Source organism: Ascaphus truei, chromosome 2 (assembly GCF_040206685.1).
Source record: "Ascaphus truei isolate aAscTru1 chromosome 2, aAscTru1.hap1, whole genome shotgun sequence".
NCBI classification, from domain to species: domain Eukaryota; kingdom Metazoa; phylum Chordata; class Amphibia; order Anura; family Ascaphidae; genus Ascaphus; species Ascaphus truei.
Window position 1 is genome coordinate 39,587,245 of NC_134484.1, and position 15,335 is coordinate 39,602,579.

Genomic DNA, 15,335 nt, shown 5'->3' on the forward strand with positions numbered 1-15,335 from the left:
CTGAGGTAGTGTGCTGAGTCTCACCTAGTTCCAGTGCAGCGCCTCCACCTCACCAGGGTCCCTGCGTCCGCAAGGGGATGATCCTGGCGAGGAACTCCTCCGTGGTGCTCCTCTCTGTACACTCATTCCAGATAGATACACGAGAGGGTTTCTGGCTGAACTCATCTTTATTGACACGGTGGGCATAGCTGCCCTCCACAAGGAGTATCTTCAGCCGCTCATCTCGCCAGTGCTCCCTTTAGTTAGGTATGTCACCCAGATCAGGGATTTACTTATTCCCGCAGGAATCACTGTCCTGTGCCAGGTCCCTGGACACAGCCTCCCATGGAGTTACTATAACATAACTGACACTCTGATAGAACTTGAACTCCTTCCTCTGCAGAACAACTACTAACAACTTTAGAACACTGTGCTGTGCCTTATGTAAGCTTCTGAGGCTGACACATCTCTGAGATCACTAACCATGGAGTCAGAGCATGTGACCAGTCCCAGCCATACACAGAGCACCCCACCAGGGGGTGAGGGGAAACCTCCATAATTACTGCTGGCATGCCCACACTTACCAGGCCTTACTGCCAACAGGAGAGATGACTGTAGGCATTTTACATGACCGCTACATTAGAAAAAAAGACCAATATTGTCATACACTATATGGAGAAAAAAAAATCTGTCAAGGTGGGATAGCTACTGTAAAAGCTATTGCAGGCGTGAAAAAAAAGACGTAATTCTTTGTTACATTTCAGATTAATTTAAATACCATTGATAAGCTTGTGGCTGAAGGATCTGATGTAAACGAGGTGGACAAGTATGGACAAACCGCGATGCATGAGGTAAGAAACTGCAGCTTACCCCTGTACCCAGGGCTGCCACCACTCCGGGTTTAACCTGGAAACTACGGGTTTTGTCACATATCTCCGGGCTACGGGTTTACCTGTGAAATTACCAGGTGGGAATGGGAGGGGGGGCAGCACCTCTTCCTACAGGGTCCCGTCAACGTGGCTCTGTGACGTCAAGCGGCGTCGCGTTGCCATGACAACGGGACATTACGTGACGTCACGGCGGCACGATGCCATGACAATGGGAAGTCACGTGACGCCTTGGCGCCACAAGCCGACCTGTCATCACGGCACCGTGACACTGCATGGCGCCACGACGTCACGCTGTCATGGGCAGCACAGCGCCATTTGTCGCGGAGCCACGTTGACGGGACCTTGCTGAAGGAGACGTCGCTGCCGGAGAAGGTAAGAGAGGTAGATAGATAAATGTTCACAAAATAAATAAATAAAATGGGATTTAATTGCAAACAGTCTCCGGGTCACCCTTCAATACAGTAGAAGGTGGCACCCCTGCCCGTAACGTTTCAGTGTTGCTGTACTTATATAGTTAGGGCTTCTTCTGTGCAGCAGCATCACAGTGTAGATCTCTTTGCAGTGAAAGTCCGTCCTAACAGTGACCTTTCTTTCCATTCCCAGGTGGCTAAAAGTTGGCATACAGAGGTCGCGCAATTCTTGATTGAAAGACAAGCGGACGTCAACAAACCCGACAGCTTTGGCGTTACCCCGTTACACGTGGCCGCTGCGGTGGATTACCCAGAGATGGTGACTTTGTTATTAAAGAATGGAGGTGAGCAAGCCTGGAAAAATAATAGGCGGTTACACACTGCACATCGAGCAAATATACGTGGTGTGTATTGGGAATTCTTCTAATCATGCGCACGATGCCCCTGGCATATCAATATAAAGGGCTTTACATGCATTCAGAAAGGTAAATAATAGTATGCTTTGGCACACCCCATTAAAATGATCTACTTGGTGAGTCATATTTAGCAACATGTGAAGCAGGTGTCTTACATTTGATAATTAACCAACCACACCTCAGACCTAGCAGAGTTTGGGGACTGTAATGGAAGTCCAGTGAGAGGCACATATATGGCTCATAATACGTGTGCATTGTAACACTTATCCTGTTGATACTCTCCACAGAATTGTGATCCGTTGATGTGAAATGACACAAAATAACTATTCCTCAGGAAACACATAGACAGGAACGGAATCATTTAGAAATATTTTTACTTACAGGATATAGCGCTGACAGTATACATAACGCTTTACTTACAAATGTTCATGCACAAGGAGTCCCCCCCCCGTCCCAAAGGATGTACAGTACAGTCTGCTGTAATTGTGGCACCTAAGGCACAGGGAGATAAAATGATTGGCTCAAGATAACAAGGAGAGCCGACACCCACGTAAAAAAATGTGTTTTCACCTCTAAGCTACTCCTTCAGCTCTTGTTAAATCCACCATGTGTAGTGCTGAGTACACTAGCAGCATTTCATAATAAGGAATGGGCTTTTTCCTAACCAGTTGCTGGTTGTCTTGTGCCTGCTGGCTGTCACCGTATGGTGCTTCCTTTACTTAATATAGGAACGAGAGTTAAATGACTCCACTACGACCCCTCACAGTGAACCGGTTTATTATTCATTCAAGTGCTGCTATTAGCACAGGGGTGGGCAACACCAGTCCCGAAGGGCCCCCCAACAGGGCAGGTTTTCAGGATATCCCTGCTTCAGCACAGGTGGCTCAATCAGTGGCTCAGTCTTTGACTGAGCCACCTGTGCTGAATCAGGGATATCCTGGAAACCTGACCTGTTGGTGGCTCTTGAGGACTGGAGTTGCCCTCCTCTGTATTAGCAGATAAAGGTGATGTTCCATATAGGACTAAAGTAAGGCCTGGTCCCCGCTGCCTACTACAGCGTCCGCTGTGGCGGACCTGCACGGACGAGAGCCCTCCCCTCAATGGCGCTGGGCCCGCTGCGAGGGGGGGCCGCAGCGCTCGGGCGAGAGCTGCTCCTGCTCTCAATAGAATTGAGAGCAGGACTCGCGTCGAGCGATTAGGCACGCCCCCCGGCGGTTCAGCCAATGAGGGCGAACCTGCCGGGTGACGTCATGGCCGCGCCCCCGTCACTCCCCCGCCACGCCCCCCTGGTCTCTCTTCCTGCAGTGAGCTGCAGACTGGGGAATCGGCTGAACGCGCCGCCAATATCGCGGGCGCGCGTTACAGCGGAGAGACCTAAGGGACACTGGAATGATTAATTGGTTACATTTTGTTGACAGTGGCCTTGAAAATAATATCGAAAAATATAATATTTTTTAAATAGTCTGCCACATTTCGTTTGTTGTCAAACGGAGCAAAAAACAGCGGGGTGGTTGTGAATGACAACATTTTCAGATGTGCACATGTCCACTCCTTCTGTAAGGGCCCACTGCCAAACAGAGCAGAGTGAGCGAAAGGTGAGGCAGGGAGAAGGGGGTTGTTCAAGTTACAGTGACATGTTCCGGGAACAGTTTCAAACGCCTGTCTGATTTGGGGGGGGAAACAAATACTATAAATTGCCCACTGTAATTTAATCCTGTATGCGACGGGCACCTTTCACGTGCTGAATTCCCTTTTGATTTCACTGGCGATGAAATCTGTGATATTAGCTCAGTAATAGCAGGGGCAGTGAAATGTTTCTTTCGCTGGGTGTTCGTTCCTATTAATGGCGATTGGTCTACTAATAACAGGACAGGGTGGACCACAGCACAAGACACAGCATGCAAATGTCTGTTTGGTTAGTGAGATGATACATATTTATAATGGGATTAGGGGTAAGGCTGGGATTTGATACATCTCTCAATCTGTATATTTATATTGTGCTGTGGTTACCATAGGGCCGGGCGCTTGAAAACGCAGCCCGTGCGAGAGCTCGCCTGCCAGGTGCATGCCTGACGCACGCTGGCTACAAAATATGAATGAGAAACAACACTGTGTGTGACAGATGCAATGCTTTCTTTCTGCAAGCTAACATCACACCGACATTAACACATGCAGTATATTATTTTTTTAACGGGTTTTTCTTTTCTTTTTTTTTTTTATAATTTCTCAGAAAGAAACCAGACATAAAAGCCACCAAACTAACAAGCAAATATTTATTCTAATAAATAGCCCATATTTTACGAATAATTTAAATAAAACGGTACTTGCCGAGTGAGATTTCAGTACACCCCCTGCTCTGTCTGATCCAGGGGGGAAGGATTTATTTACTCCCAATGTCTTGTATAAAATGGACTGTATAACCCCTTTGTATGTATGTATGTATGTTTTTATTTATATAGCGCTATTAGTGTACATAGCGCTTCACATTAGTAATACACGTGACAATCATATAAATTACAAATAACAGATCATGGGAAGAAGTGCTTCAGACATAAATGTAACATTGTAGAAGAGGAGTCCCTGCTCCGAAGAGCTCACAATTTAATTGGTGGGGAGAATGTACAAAGACAGTAGGAGGGCATTCAGGTAAGTGTGTCTGTAGGGGGCCAAGCTTTATGTATCATGTATAGCAGGGGTGAGCAAGCTTTTTATGCCGAGCCCCCCTTTTCATCCATGAAAATTCTCGGGCCCCCCCTGCCTGATGTAATCAAAATCACATGGAAAAAAAAACAAACCTTTATTAAATGGTAAACGGTATACAATGTAAATACAAATATGTCTAAATACTTACATATTTCTGCAGCTCGCACTTGCAAAATTACGCTGCGTCCACGCTGCCACAGAGCGGTGACATCACCAACTCTCCAAGCATGAGCACAGGGTGTCCTGAATAATTTTGCAAGCACAAGCAGGGGTGGGGGGGAGTTTGGATCGGGGCTATTGCTGTGTGTGTGTGTGTGTGTGTGTGTGCATTGACTGCTGCTGAGCGTGCTTCAAAGTCAATTTTGTTTGTCTCCCCAAGCGCCAAGCTTGGGAGAGCGTACGCCCCCCAGTTTGTGCACCACTGCATTCAATCACAACACCCATACACACACAATCACAACACAGACAAAGCACACAATCAATCACACCACACACATCACAACACACACTCAATCACAACACACACACACTTAATCACAACACATACTCAATCACAACCAACACAGACACACCACACACATATCACAACACAGACACAATCACAACACACACCACAACACACACCCCACTCACTCAATCACAATCAACACAGACAACACACACATCACAACACACACAAACAACCAACCAACAGAAACACACTAAATCACAACACACATATCACAACACAGACAATCACAACACACACACATATCACAACACACCTCACACACAATCACAATCAACCCAGGCACAACACACACACACATCACAAAACACACTCAATCACAACACACCACACACAAACACAATCACAACCAACAGATACACACTCAATCACATCCCTCACACCACACACATATCACAACACACCACACACACTCCACACACTCATATCACAACACACACTCATATCACAACCAACACAGACACAAAACACACACTCATATCACAATACACTCCTCCCCCCTCCCCCACCCCCACCCCCTCTACTGTACTGCATGCTCCGGTCCCCCACAGTAAACAGACAGGAAGAGAAGGAGGGCGTGTGTCTGTGTGCAGAGAGAAGCCCCGCCCACTCTGCAAGCACAGGGAGCAGCAGCACGGAGCTTCAGCTGCTTGCCCGCCCGTACACTGCTCTGCCCGCCCCCAGGTTTCGCCGCACAGCCTGCGCCCCCCATAAATAATTTGGCGCCCCCCAGTTTGCGCACCGCTGATGTATAGTATTAGCCACGGTGCTACTCATATGCTTCTTTAAGCAAGTGTGTCTTAAGGTGGGTCTTAAAGGTGGATAGAGAGGGTGCCTTTCACTCATTGTAACCATGTATTTGTCATTATAACTCTGTGCCCAGGAAATACTTGAAAACGAGGGGTAACTCTCAATGTATTACTTCCTGGCAAAACATTTGATTAATAAATAAATATAGAGCCTAAAATTAGCCTATATTATACATTCACTGGGCCTGCTTTGTTCTTTGTGACAAGATCTACTGTACATACTCTGTCTTCACAGTGTAAAAAAACAACTTGAAAGAACTTCTTAGATATAATATAAGATTCAATTAGTTATCATTTTGAGATAGTCAAAATAAATATTCCAAGATGAATGAAATCTTTCCATTGTGGTATCATTTAGATTAGAACATTTTATTCAACTTTATCGAATAGGATGCTCTGGTGATTTAATCTCTTAATAAAAGGCATGTCGATAGACTTCCATTTACTAAATCTCATTCTTTTGACTTTCATAGGAAGTAAAGCAAGCCAAGTGGTATCATACTCCTTAAGATGTTCCATACACTAATTAATACCCATTAAAAATGGCAGACTTTCTGGTATTAAGTGTAAAATTATTGTACCCATGTGTCTGATTTGAGATCTGTTTGGATCGAGCACTATGATCTGCATTCACTCTGCTTTGCCTTTTGTTGCATTTCATGATTAGTATATGAGTAAACAACTAGAATTGGTGTAAATGGTTGAGTTCCTATCAGTTTCACTTTGTGCCCATACTTACAGTGTACCTATGACAACGATTATAGCCTAGCAATATTAATAGAGATAGGTACAAACTGACAGCTGATGTGGGCCATTTGGTCACCTAACCTGCTGTTTAAAAAAAGTAATTATATTTCACCATGATAAATGCATTGAGATATCCAGAACGTTGCCAGTCCTCTCAATTACAATAGCTTCCAAGGTTTGAGATTTGGGACTTTTGATCCAAACACATGACTTTGTAGTAGAGAAGTGTTTACTTGGAACAGGTAGAACCTGGGGAAGTGTATGAGGCCAAAGCTGCTAAAAACAAGCGAGACTCTGAAAACGTTTGAGACGTGACTGGTAGTGAAGTGAAGGGGCTTAGAACCATATTACATTGTGTCATGAATTGAGCCTTTTCTTTGAATCACTGTGTCTTACTTTACCTTTTCTAGCTAGCATCAACGTGGTTACAAATGGGAAGCAAACGCCAATCCATTATGCAGCCAAGTACGATGCAGTGCATTCTCTGAAGGTGCTGTTGAAGTGTGAGGCAGACAACAATATCCGGGATCACAAGAAGCGCACCCCTTTGCAGCTGGCAGCGGAGCTAGGTAACACATACTGTACAACACGGGCACATTTAAATCAGTTATCAGGAAATAAACCTTTTCATGTTGATAAACATAGACCCAAGGACATTATTTTAAGAAGACACATGCATAGAATGGTGGAGTTGGTCATCTGTATTGAGCCGTGTTTACCAAGCTGTGCTACTCCATAACATACTGTATCAGAAGTTAGGTGTCCCTAGGCACTCTGTTTTGAATATATGTGTGCTAATAATTATTGCTGGTGTTCTCTCCTCCAGATGGTCACTCTGCTTGCCCTTTTTAAGTTTGAACCTAAATAGAGATGCTGAGAAGGTCACAAAGGACTTCATTTAAAGATGATTTATTTCAGCCATAGAAAGGAAGGGTTTTTTTCTGGCTGAAATAAATCATCATTGAATCAAGTCTGTTGTGACCTTCTCAGTGTTACTGCTCCATTAACACCTTCCAGCAATGCTGAGTAACTATGGCCTTTTATGACGCATTCAAGTGAATGGGCTGTAATGCACAGTATGTGCCGGCATGGAGTCATACAAACCCAGTAAAGAGGGACCTTTATGACACATTCATTTGAATGGGGCCGTAAGGTGTCTTCTAGCACAGATGGTGCATAATGAGCTGCATCTTCTAGTTCAAAGTTGTATTATTTATTGTTTACATATCAATTAATTTTTCTGTGTTAGTATGTATATATATTTGTGTATGTATGTATGTATGTGTGTGTGTATGTATGTATGTATGTACAGTATGGGCCAACAGCCTATGCAGCACTTTATAATATTACAATACAGAGAAAATAAAGTACACACAATGGGGGATTAGCAGCAGCAAGTCAATGGTAACACAGCAAAGAGGAGTAGACAGAGTAGAAGTAAAGGTGCATTATTAAAAGTGCAAGTCATGGAGGTCACGTGCATCTGGAGTCAGTAGTAAAGGTGTAAATCCTTTACAGAGATGCTTATTTTACAAGGGGAATTTTCATCTGTCCTTTAAAAATGTAAAGAAAAGGTGTTTGCCGAACATTGAGTGGAAGGGAGTTCCATACGTAAGGAAAGATGAGTGAAAAAAGTGAGGGGGCTGTAGTAGAGGTAAAATTTAAAGATAAAACATCCTTGGGTCGAGTGTAAGAGGAGTGTAGGGGTGTAAAAATAGATCACATTTGAGATATACTGTATGGGGGTACCAAGTACTGTAGACAGTGGTGAAGGTAGACATGAGCGGGCGCCCGGGCAAAAAAAGTTTTTAGGGCCCCGGGCAAAACATTTTTTAGGGCCCCATTAATATTAATACTGACTGCAATTTCTTTCTCCCTTCCCCATCCTCTCCCTCATCATCCCTCCTCATTTCTCCTCATCATCTCTCCCCCTCACCCTCATCATCTCTCCCCCTCCCATCATATTGATCATCTCTCCCCCTCATCCTGCTCATCATCTCTCCCCTCCTCCACCCCCTCCCCATCTCATCTCTCCTCCTCATCAGCTCTCCCCCTCATCATCATCACCTTCATCGACTCTCCCCCTCATCATCATCACCATCACCAGCTCTCCTCATCATCATCATCACCATCAGCTATCCCCCTAATCACCATCACCATCTCTCCCCCTCATCATCATCTCTCCCCATCATCATCATCATCATCTCTCTCCCCCCTATTTCCCCATGCCTACCTGTGGGTGGTAATAGAGACAGGCAGTGGGAGATGTTGTGCTGCAGTGAGCGTTAAACAGAAGATAAGCCGGCAGAAATATCAACAGTTGTTACACAGGCAGAGCAGGACAGCGGGGGAGGAGCGCACTCTAGTGGTCTGACCCAGAAGTCTTTCTTACATCCGGTGTCTGCTGCTAGAGCGCGCTCCTCCCCCGCTGTCCTGCTCTGTCTGTGTAACAACTGCTAATTTCTCTGTCGGCCTATCTTTTGTTTAACGCCGGGGGCCCGCCGCATACCGTCTCCTCCTGCCTGTCTGCAGAGAGAGATGGGGCCACCAACAGGGATGGGGGGAGATCGGGCGCCCCAAGAACACAGGCCCCCGAGCTTTGCCCGGGCTATAGCTATGCCCCTGACTGTAGAACCCTAAAGGAAAGGATGAGAATGTTGTAGTTTATATGGAGAATATTAGGAAGACGACAGCGAGATTTCAGTAAGTCACAAGCAGATACGAGAGCAGGGCAATGTAGCAGCAGTATTTTGACTAGATTCTAAAGAGAGGTGTGAGCAAGATAAAATAATGTTGCAGTAATCAATACCGGAGATAACGAGGGTATGCATTAGTGTTTTAGTAGTCGAGGAACAGAGGAATGGGCACATCTTTGCAATGCTGCTGAGGAAGCAATGGCAAGATTAGCAACAGTGTTTGTAAGAGGGGAGTGTAACCCCTAGTCAATGTACTTAGGAGGCTGGAGGGATAGTAATGTTATTAGCTACAATGGAGATGGGAATAATGGGGCCTGGTGTGTGAGCAAATAAATGGAGCTCCATCTTAGACTCATTATGTTTCAGGTGATGAAGGGTCATGTAGGCAGAGATTGCTGATAGACAATATGTGATTTGTGACTGCAGATGTGTAAGGTCGGGTCCAGATAAATATAATTGTGTGTCATCAACATAGAGATAAAAGCTGAAGCCAAAGGAGTGTGTGTGTACATAAAGATGGGAAATGTAGGGTAATAAGAGCCTTGAGGTACAGCAACAGAGACATCCAAAAGGGTAAAAGAGGAGTAGGCAAGAGACACCGAGGAAGAACTTGCAGGAAAACCAGGAGAGGGCAGGGCCATGAATGTCAAGAGATTGAAGAATGTACAGGAAAAGATGGTGGTCAAAAGCATTGAAAGCAGAGGAGAGGCCAAGAACAATCAGAATGGAATAGTTTACTTGAGTTATGGCAATATGGAGCTAAACTGCTACTTTGGTCAGTTTGGTTTCAAATGAACAAATCTATGGAAGCCCGATTGGAGATGGCGAAATGGGTCATGGGAGTTGAGAACAAGGCATTCCAGAAATGTACAGGCAAAAGGCAAGGTAGAAACAGGATGATAGTTAGAAGAGGTGGTAGGGTCGAGGGTGATATTCTTGAGAATAGGTTGGGCAATAGTATGCTTAAAAAGAGATGTTAAGGTTCCAGAACAATTAGATGAGTTAAATATATAGGTTTTGATAGGGACCAGGGTAGAAGGAAAAGATTTAAGGAGATTGGAGGGAATGGGGTCTGGGCTGTTTGTGGTGGAGGTTGACGAGAAGAGCAGCTGAGGCACTTCTTCCTCTGTAACTGGAGAATAGGAGTCAAAGGTAGAAGGAGAAAAACCAGGAAAGAGAGATGTGTGAGGGATATGGAGGATTTGTCTGCATATACAGTAGCTCCCACCTTGCCTTTGAGGAAGCATGTTCTAGAGGAAGGGTGACGAAGGGAGTTAAAGAACATGGAAAGGTGGCGTGGGGCAGATATATGCGTTTATTACAGAAGTAGCTCTGTTTGGCAAGAAAGGGAGCAGAGTGAGAGTGAGCGACTTCCTCCAGAGCCAATTAGTGGATTAAGCGCAGAAGTGTAGAAAGCATGAAAGTCAGAGTTGGGGGTTGGAGCACGTTCACTGTCGGTGTACAGGAGGAGAATATTGGTCTAGTGAGGAGGAACTGATCATTATAAATTGTGATAAGGTTGTTTGGGTAAGTGGAGGGTGATGGTGAAGCACGTTTAGATTTTAAGCTGAATTGCAAACACTGAAGGAAAGCAAGTTGTGAGTATAGTGAGGAGTAACTGGAAGCTGAGTGTGAACAATGTGAGATGGCTCCCAATTTAGGTTTTCCACCCGCTTCATGATCTGGTATGGTGCATTTTTATTGATTCATGTAGACCAAAGTGGTTGTAGAAGTAAGTACTGTTGTTCATAATCTCATAAATTGATTTTAAATTAAGAGTTAAGGGCAACGCACCCCAAACATAATTATATTTAAGAGCTTCTTAAAAGTTAGCATCACCACTGATTAGATCCTAATTGTCAACTCGAATATAAAGAGCTGTGGGGTTCCCCATGACTGTGCTGGAACTTCCTACAATAACCCAATAATAAGGAATCTTCAAGAACTGCAGGGACTCTCCTTGCTACATTACAAATTGAATGGGTGAAAGGGGACGATAGACAGCACTCTGATAGTGTTAAATGTATGCAATTGCAGGGTGCACGGAACAAAAGGGGACCCTTATTCCCCTGTATAGTACTAACAAATCTACGTAAGTACCAACACTCACTGTCTAATAGCTAAATGATGAAAACAGTTGTAATGCAGAAAATACATTTAATAATAAAACAAACCAGAAATAAATCAAATGTGTTTGCAGAAATCAGTATCACAAATGGGCATGTCACAAAGTGAGGGGTGGGGGGGGGGGAAGGAAAAGGGGAAAAAACATGAAACACAAGGAATATACACAAAAAACGGAGAACGGAAAGTATGCTAGGGGGGCGACGTTTCGAGGGACTACCTCTTCATCTGGCCCATTCCCCCTGGTCCAAAAGGTCCCAGAGGTACTTCCCTAAGCCTCCCTTCCCCTATAACTGGTCAAATCAGACACCCCTGAAAATAGATAGCAAACATACAATGTAGGCTAAATACAGCTAATAGCAGGGCAGCACGAATCCACTAAAGTCAATGCCAGTAGTACAAGTACCACAAGACACTGTTGGCAATAGTACAGTAAAGGCTGAACACAGCTTGCAAAAAAGCAGCTTGCAAAAAAGCACCAGGAGTCCACAACAGTCAATAAAAGGTTAATGGGAATAGCAAAAGAAAACAGTAATCAAACCCTGAGCACAAGGAGCAGAGCCACAGGGTTTGATTACTGTTTTCTTTTGCTATTCCCATTAATCTTTTATTGCCAGGGGGAATGGGCCAGATGAAGAGGTAGTCCCTCGAAACGTCGCCCCCCTAGCATACTTTCCGTTCTCCGTTTTTTGTGTATATTCCTTGTGTTTCATGTTTTTTCCCCTTCCCCCCCCCCCTCCCACCCCTCACTTTGTGACATGCCCATTTGTGATACTGATTTCTGCAAACATATTTGATTTATTTCTGGTTTGTTTAATTATTAAATGTATTTTCTGCATTACAACTGTTTTCATCATTTAGCTATTAGACAGTGAGTGCTGGTACTTACGTAGATTTGTTATTACAAATTGAATCCTTTATCGTTCCGTTCTGACTATCCTTTATCGTTCCATTCTGATTATCCTTTATCGTTCCATTCTGACTATCCTTTATCAACGAACATTAGCTGTTAGGATCAAAATGAAACAGTGGAACAATATTAGATGGGGTTTATAACATAATATGGAGTGTGCCTGCTGTTCTAAAAGCCACATTGTAATGAACATACGCATATTTTAATATTTTATTTTTTATGGGGGTGATACTAGGGAACCAAAACAATACAGACCCAGTTAATCTGAACTTATATTAGCCATATGAACAATTATATACATACTGTACGGTAAACATATATATGTTGATTTCTTTCTAGTCTCTCTCTCTCTTCATCTATGCAGTGTATTATTAATTTACTTGTGATATTTGCTGGTTCTTTCATACAGATCGCAGTGAAGCTGCCCGCACGCTATTAAATCTCAAGTATGATGCAAGTGTTCAAGACGACACAGGATTGTCGTGTTTGACTCTGATGGTTGTGAATATGCCACCTGTTGTAAGTCACATCGTTTTGCTCTTTATATTTTTATGAACCCTTTTGGCCTTATGGAAATTCTGCTGATCAGCCCCCTTATAGGAGGATTAGCGATCCTAGCAGCGTACCAACTGCGGTATCAACACCAGGGGGACGTTATGACCACGACTTGTGATATCCAAAAGTAATCTAAGAATAGATATTGCCATCATGATTGCTATATAGGATGGAATTCATGAATAACACGTTTAAAGGATCAGTTACCAAGCTTAAACTTCAGTATTATTTCATTGCCACCACTTATTTAAAGACATGACATGTGTTGTTTTTCTTTTTTTTCTTTTAACAAACATTGACAAATAAATACAACACATTTGGATCAGAGTCCTGGACACTTCTGGCAGTAAGAGATTCAATGCATTGCCAGCTAAAAATTGTAAGTCAGAGATTCAGTGGGGGTTATTCATTTAAACTGTTCTGGTGCCAATTGGGAGAATTATGGCACGGAAATTCCCACTGAGACACTATTGCAGTTTAAGGAATAACCCCAACCCAGGTTGGGACATTCATTGTTTTTATTCATGGAATAGAAGAATAATTCCCTGATTCATCTTCTGTGCTCACAGCTATCTTATTTCTCATTGATTACCTAATTATTGATGATGGTGATTTTGTGCCTCCCGTGCCAGTGTTGAAAATGCACTTGTGTCATGCTTTGGCATCAATAAGTCCATATTTTGCACCCGGTCTACTTTGTAACGCATATAAGGCCGTTCCGGCAGCAAATTAATTAACCATTTCACTGCCGGAAGACTTGTGTGCTGCGACCACCCCCTGTGCCATAAAGTGTAGAGCTTTATGTTCCGATACAGAGAAGAGAGGGATCTCCCCATGGAAAATGAGCATTAATAGCATGATATTCCCTCAACATCGTAAGGACCCCATGGCTTGCAGAGCTTCATAACGTTCAGGGGAACTCACCACGGCTTTTAAGCTGCAATTATTATTATTATTATTATTATTATTATTATAGTTTATGCATAGAAACCTAGGAATGTATGGCACAATGAAACCACTTCTTCCACTTAGTCCAGTTTTGCCACCTGCTTGGAGTCCGGAGACCCCTTTAGATTCTTGGTTTATTTTTACAGTTCTGACACCTTGTGTTACCTGTGTTTGTATTAGTCTCCACTCCTGTGCTGTTCTTACTGCATGTCCTACGAGAACTTGTCAGTCCTTTGCCAGTTAATAAACTTCTTTATTTAAGCTGCACAACATAAAATGATGGCAATAGACCTGTTGTACAGTGTGAGCCTCCAGGACGTGCCGACCGCTTGATTTGGGCCTTTTCAAATAACTTGTTGATATTAACATGTTGACATAGGCAGGAGCTTGTACACGTGCTATGCCAGATATTCCTCTGCGTGGCTATTTTGTATAATGTTGTTGAACTTGTGGTGTACACAGCGGCATACACAAATGTTAACGTTGCTAAGGTCAATACAGAACATACGCTGGTCAAGGTGACCTACACACATTGTTAATCCTTTGTAGCCAGTTGAACTAATATTCCCATACTGGCAAGAAATATGTTGTTTCCGTAAAAAGTACATTTGGAGGCAATGGAGAAAGCTTTCTTAATTGAGTAAATGATCTGTATACTGTCGTGCAAAGCTTAGCATTGTTTAGTAAATATGGCCCATTATCTCCCATTTCCTCACTCATCTATAATGAGATATTACTATAAATGACATTATTTCATCCTTCCGAATCCCATGTTAGTAGATTAGGTTATCTGCCTGAGCTTCCAGTCTATCCAAGTCCTTGTGCATAAAAATGACATCCTCATTATTTAGCGCCATCACTAATTATAAAGGCATTATCAACATTGTCTTTATATATGAAAAAAATATTCATGTGATTATTGTGTTATTAAATGTTATGATGTAAATATGAATAAATACTCATTTGTTTCTCTCTCTTTGTCATACACATGTACTATAGGCCTTCCTAGCGCTGGATCAATTGCACGTTAAAGATCGGGCGAATAGAAAACAGCACTTCTTCCTGAATCGCTTGGAACCACAGACCTCAGGTTAAGCTTAACATTGTACCCATACTGTATTAACATACCATATACAGCATATTAGTATAAAGTAGCTGGCTCTGCATAAACCAATAAGCAAAAGGTATTTGTTCTGATTAGAGATCTGTGGTTTTGTCCAAATTCACTTTGTTTACAGTATGTTTTACTCAAACTTTCTAAATATTTGAAAATGCTACAAAGAAATTTCTGTCAAAAGTGAGAACTCAAATGACTTTTCCAACAAATTTCATAAGAGAAGAATACTGTGTATATTCTGAAATATAGGTTAGAGTGAGAGAAAGAGGAGACTTATTTGGCAGAGAGCCCATTGACCTTTATACCTCACAAAACACTAATCTATACAACACGGGGAGAGATACCTGTGAGCACACCTGGGAAATATTCTAATTTCAATAATCAAATTATATTCCAATCATTTTAAAAAGTATATTTCCCAGGCTCCTCAGATGTGCTCATGGCTATCTCTCTCATTCTGTCAAATTTCCGACTGTGAAGATTTTTACTTGGCAAACGTTTTAGTTTGATTTGTGTAAGT

The 15,335-nt window shown here is 43.0% G+C and overlaps 1 protein-coding gene across 1 annotated transcript in view; it reads left to right on the top strand.

The window, feature by feature from the left end:
- Positions 1–15,335, top strand: part of LOC142477108 (uncharacterized) — a 237,848-nt gene that overhangs the window by 105,192 nt on the left and 117,321 nt on the right. Inside the window, exons 5-9 of the mRNA XM_075582160.1 lie at positions 744–830; positions 1,473–1,623; positions 6,873–7,031; positions 12,605–12,714; positions 14,698–14,788. Coding sequence (XP_075438275.1) covers positions 744–830; positions 1,473–1,623; positions 6,873–7,031; positions 12,605–12,714; positions 14,698–14,788 — 598 coding nt within the window. The remainder of the gene's footprint in view (positions 1–743; positions 831–1,472; positions 1,624–6,872; positions 7,032–12,604; positions 12,715–14,697; positions 14,789–15,335) is intronic.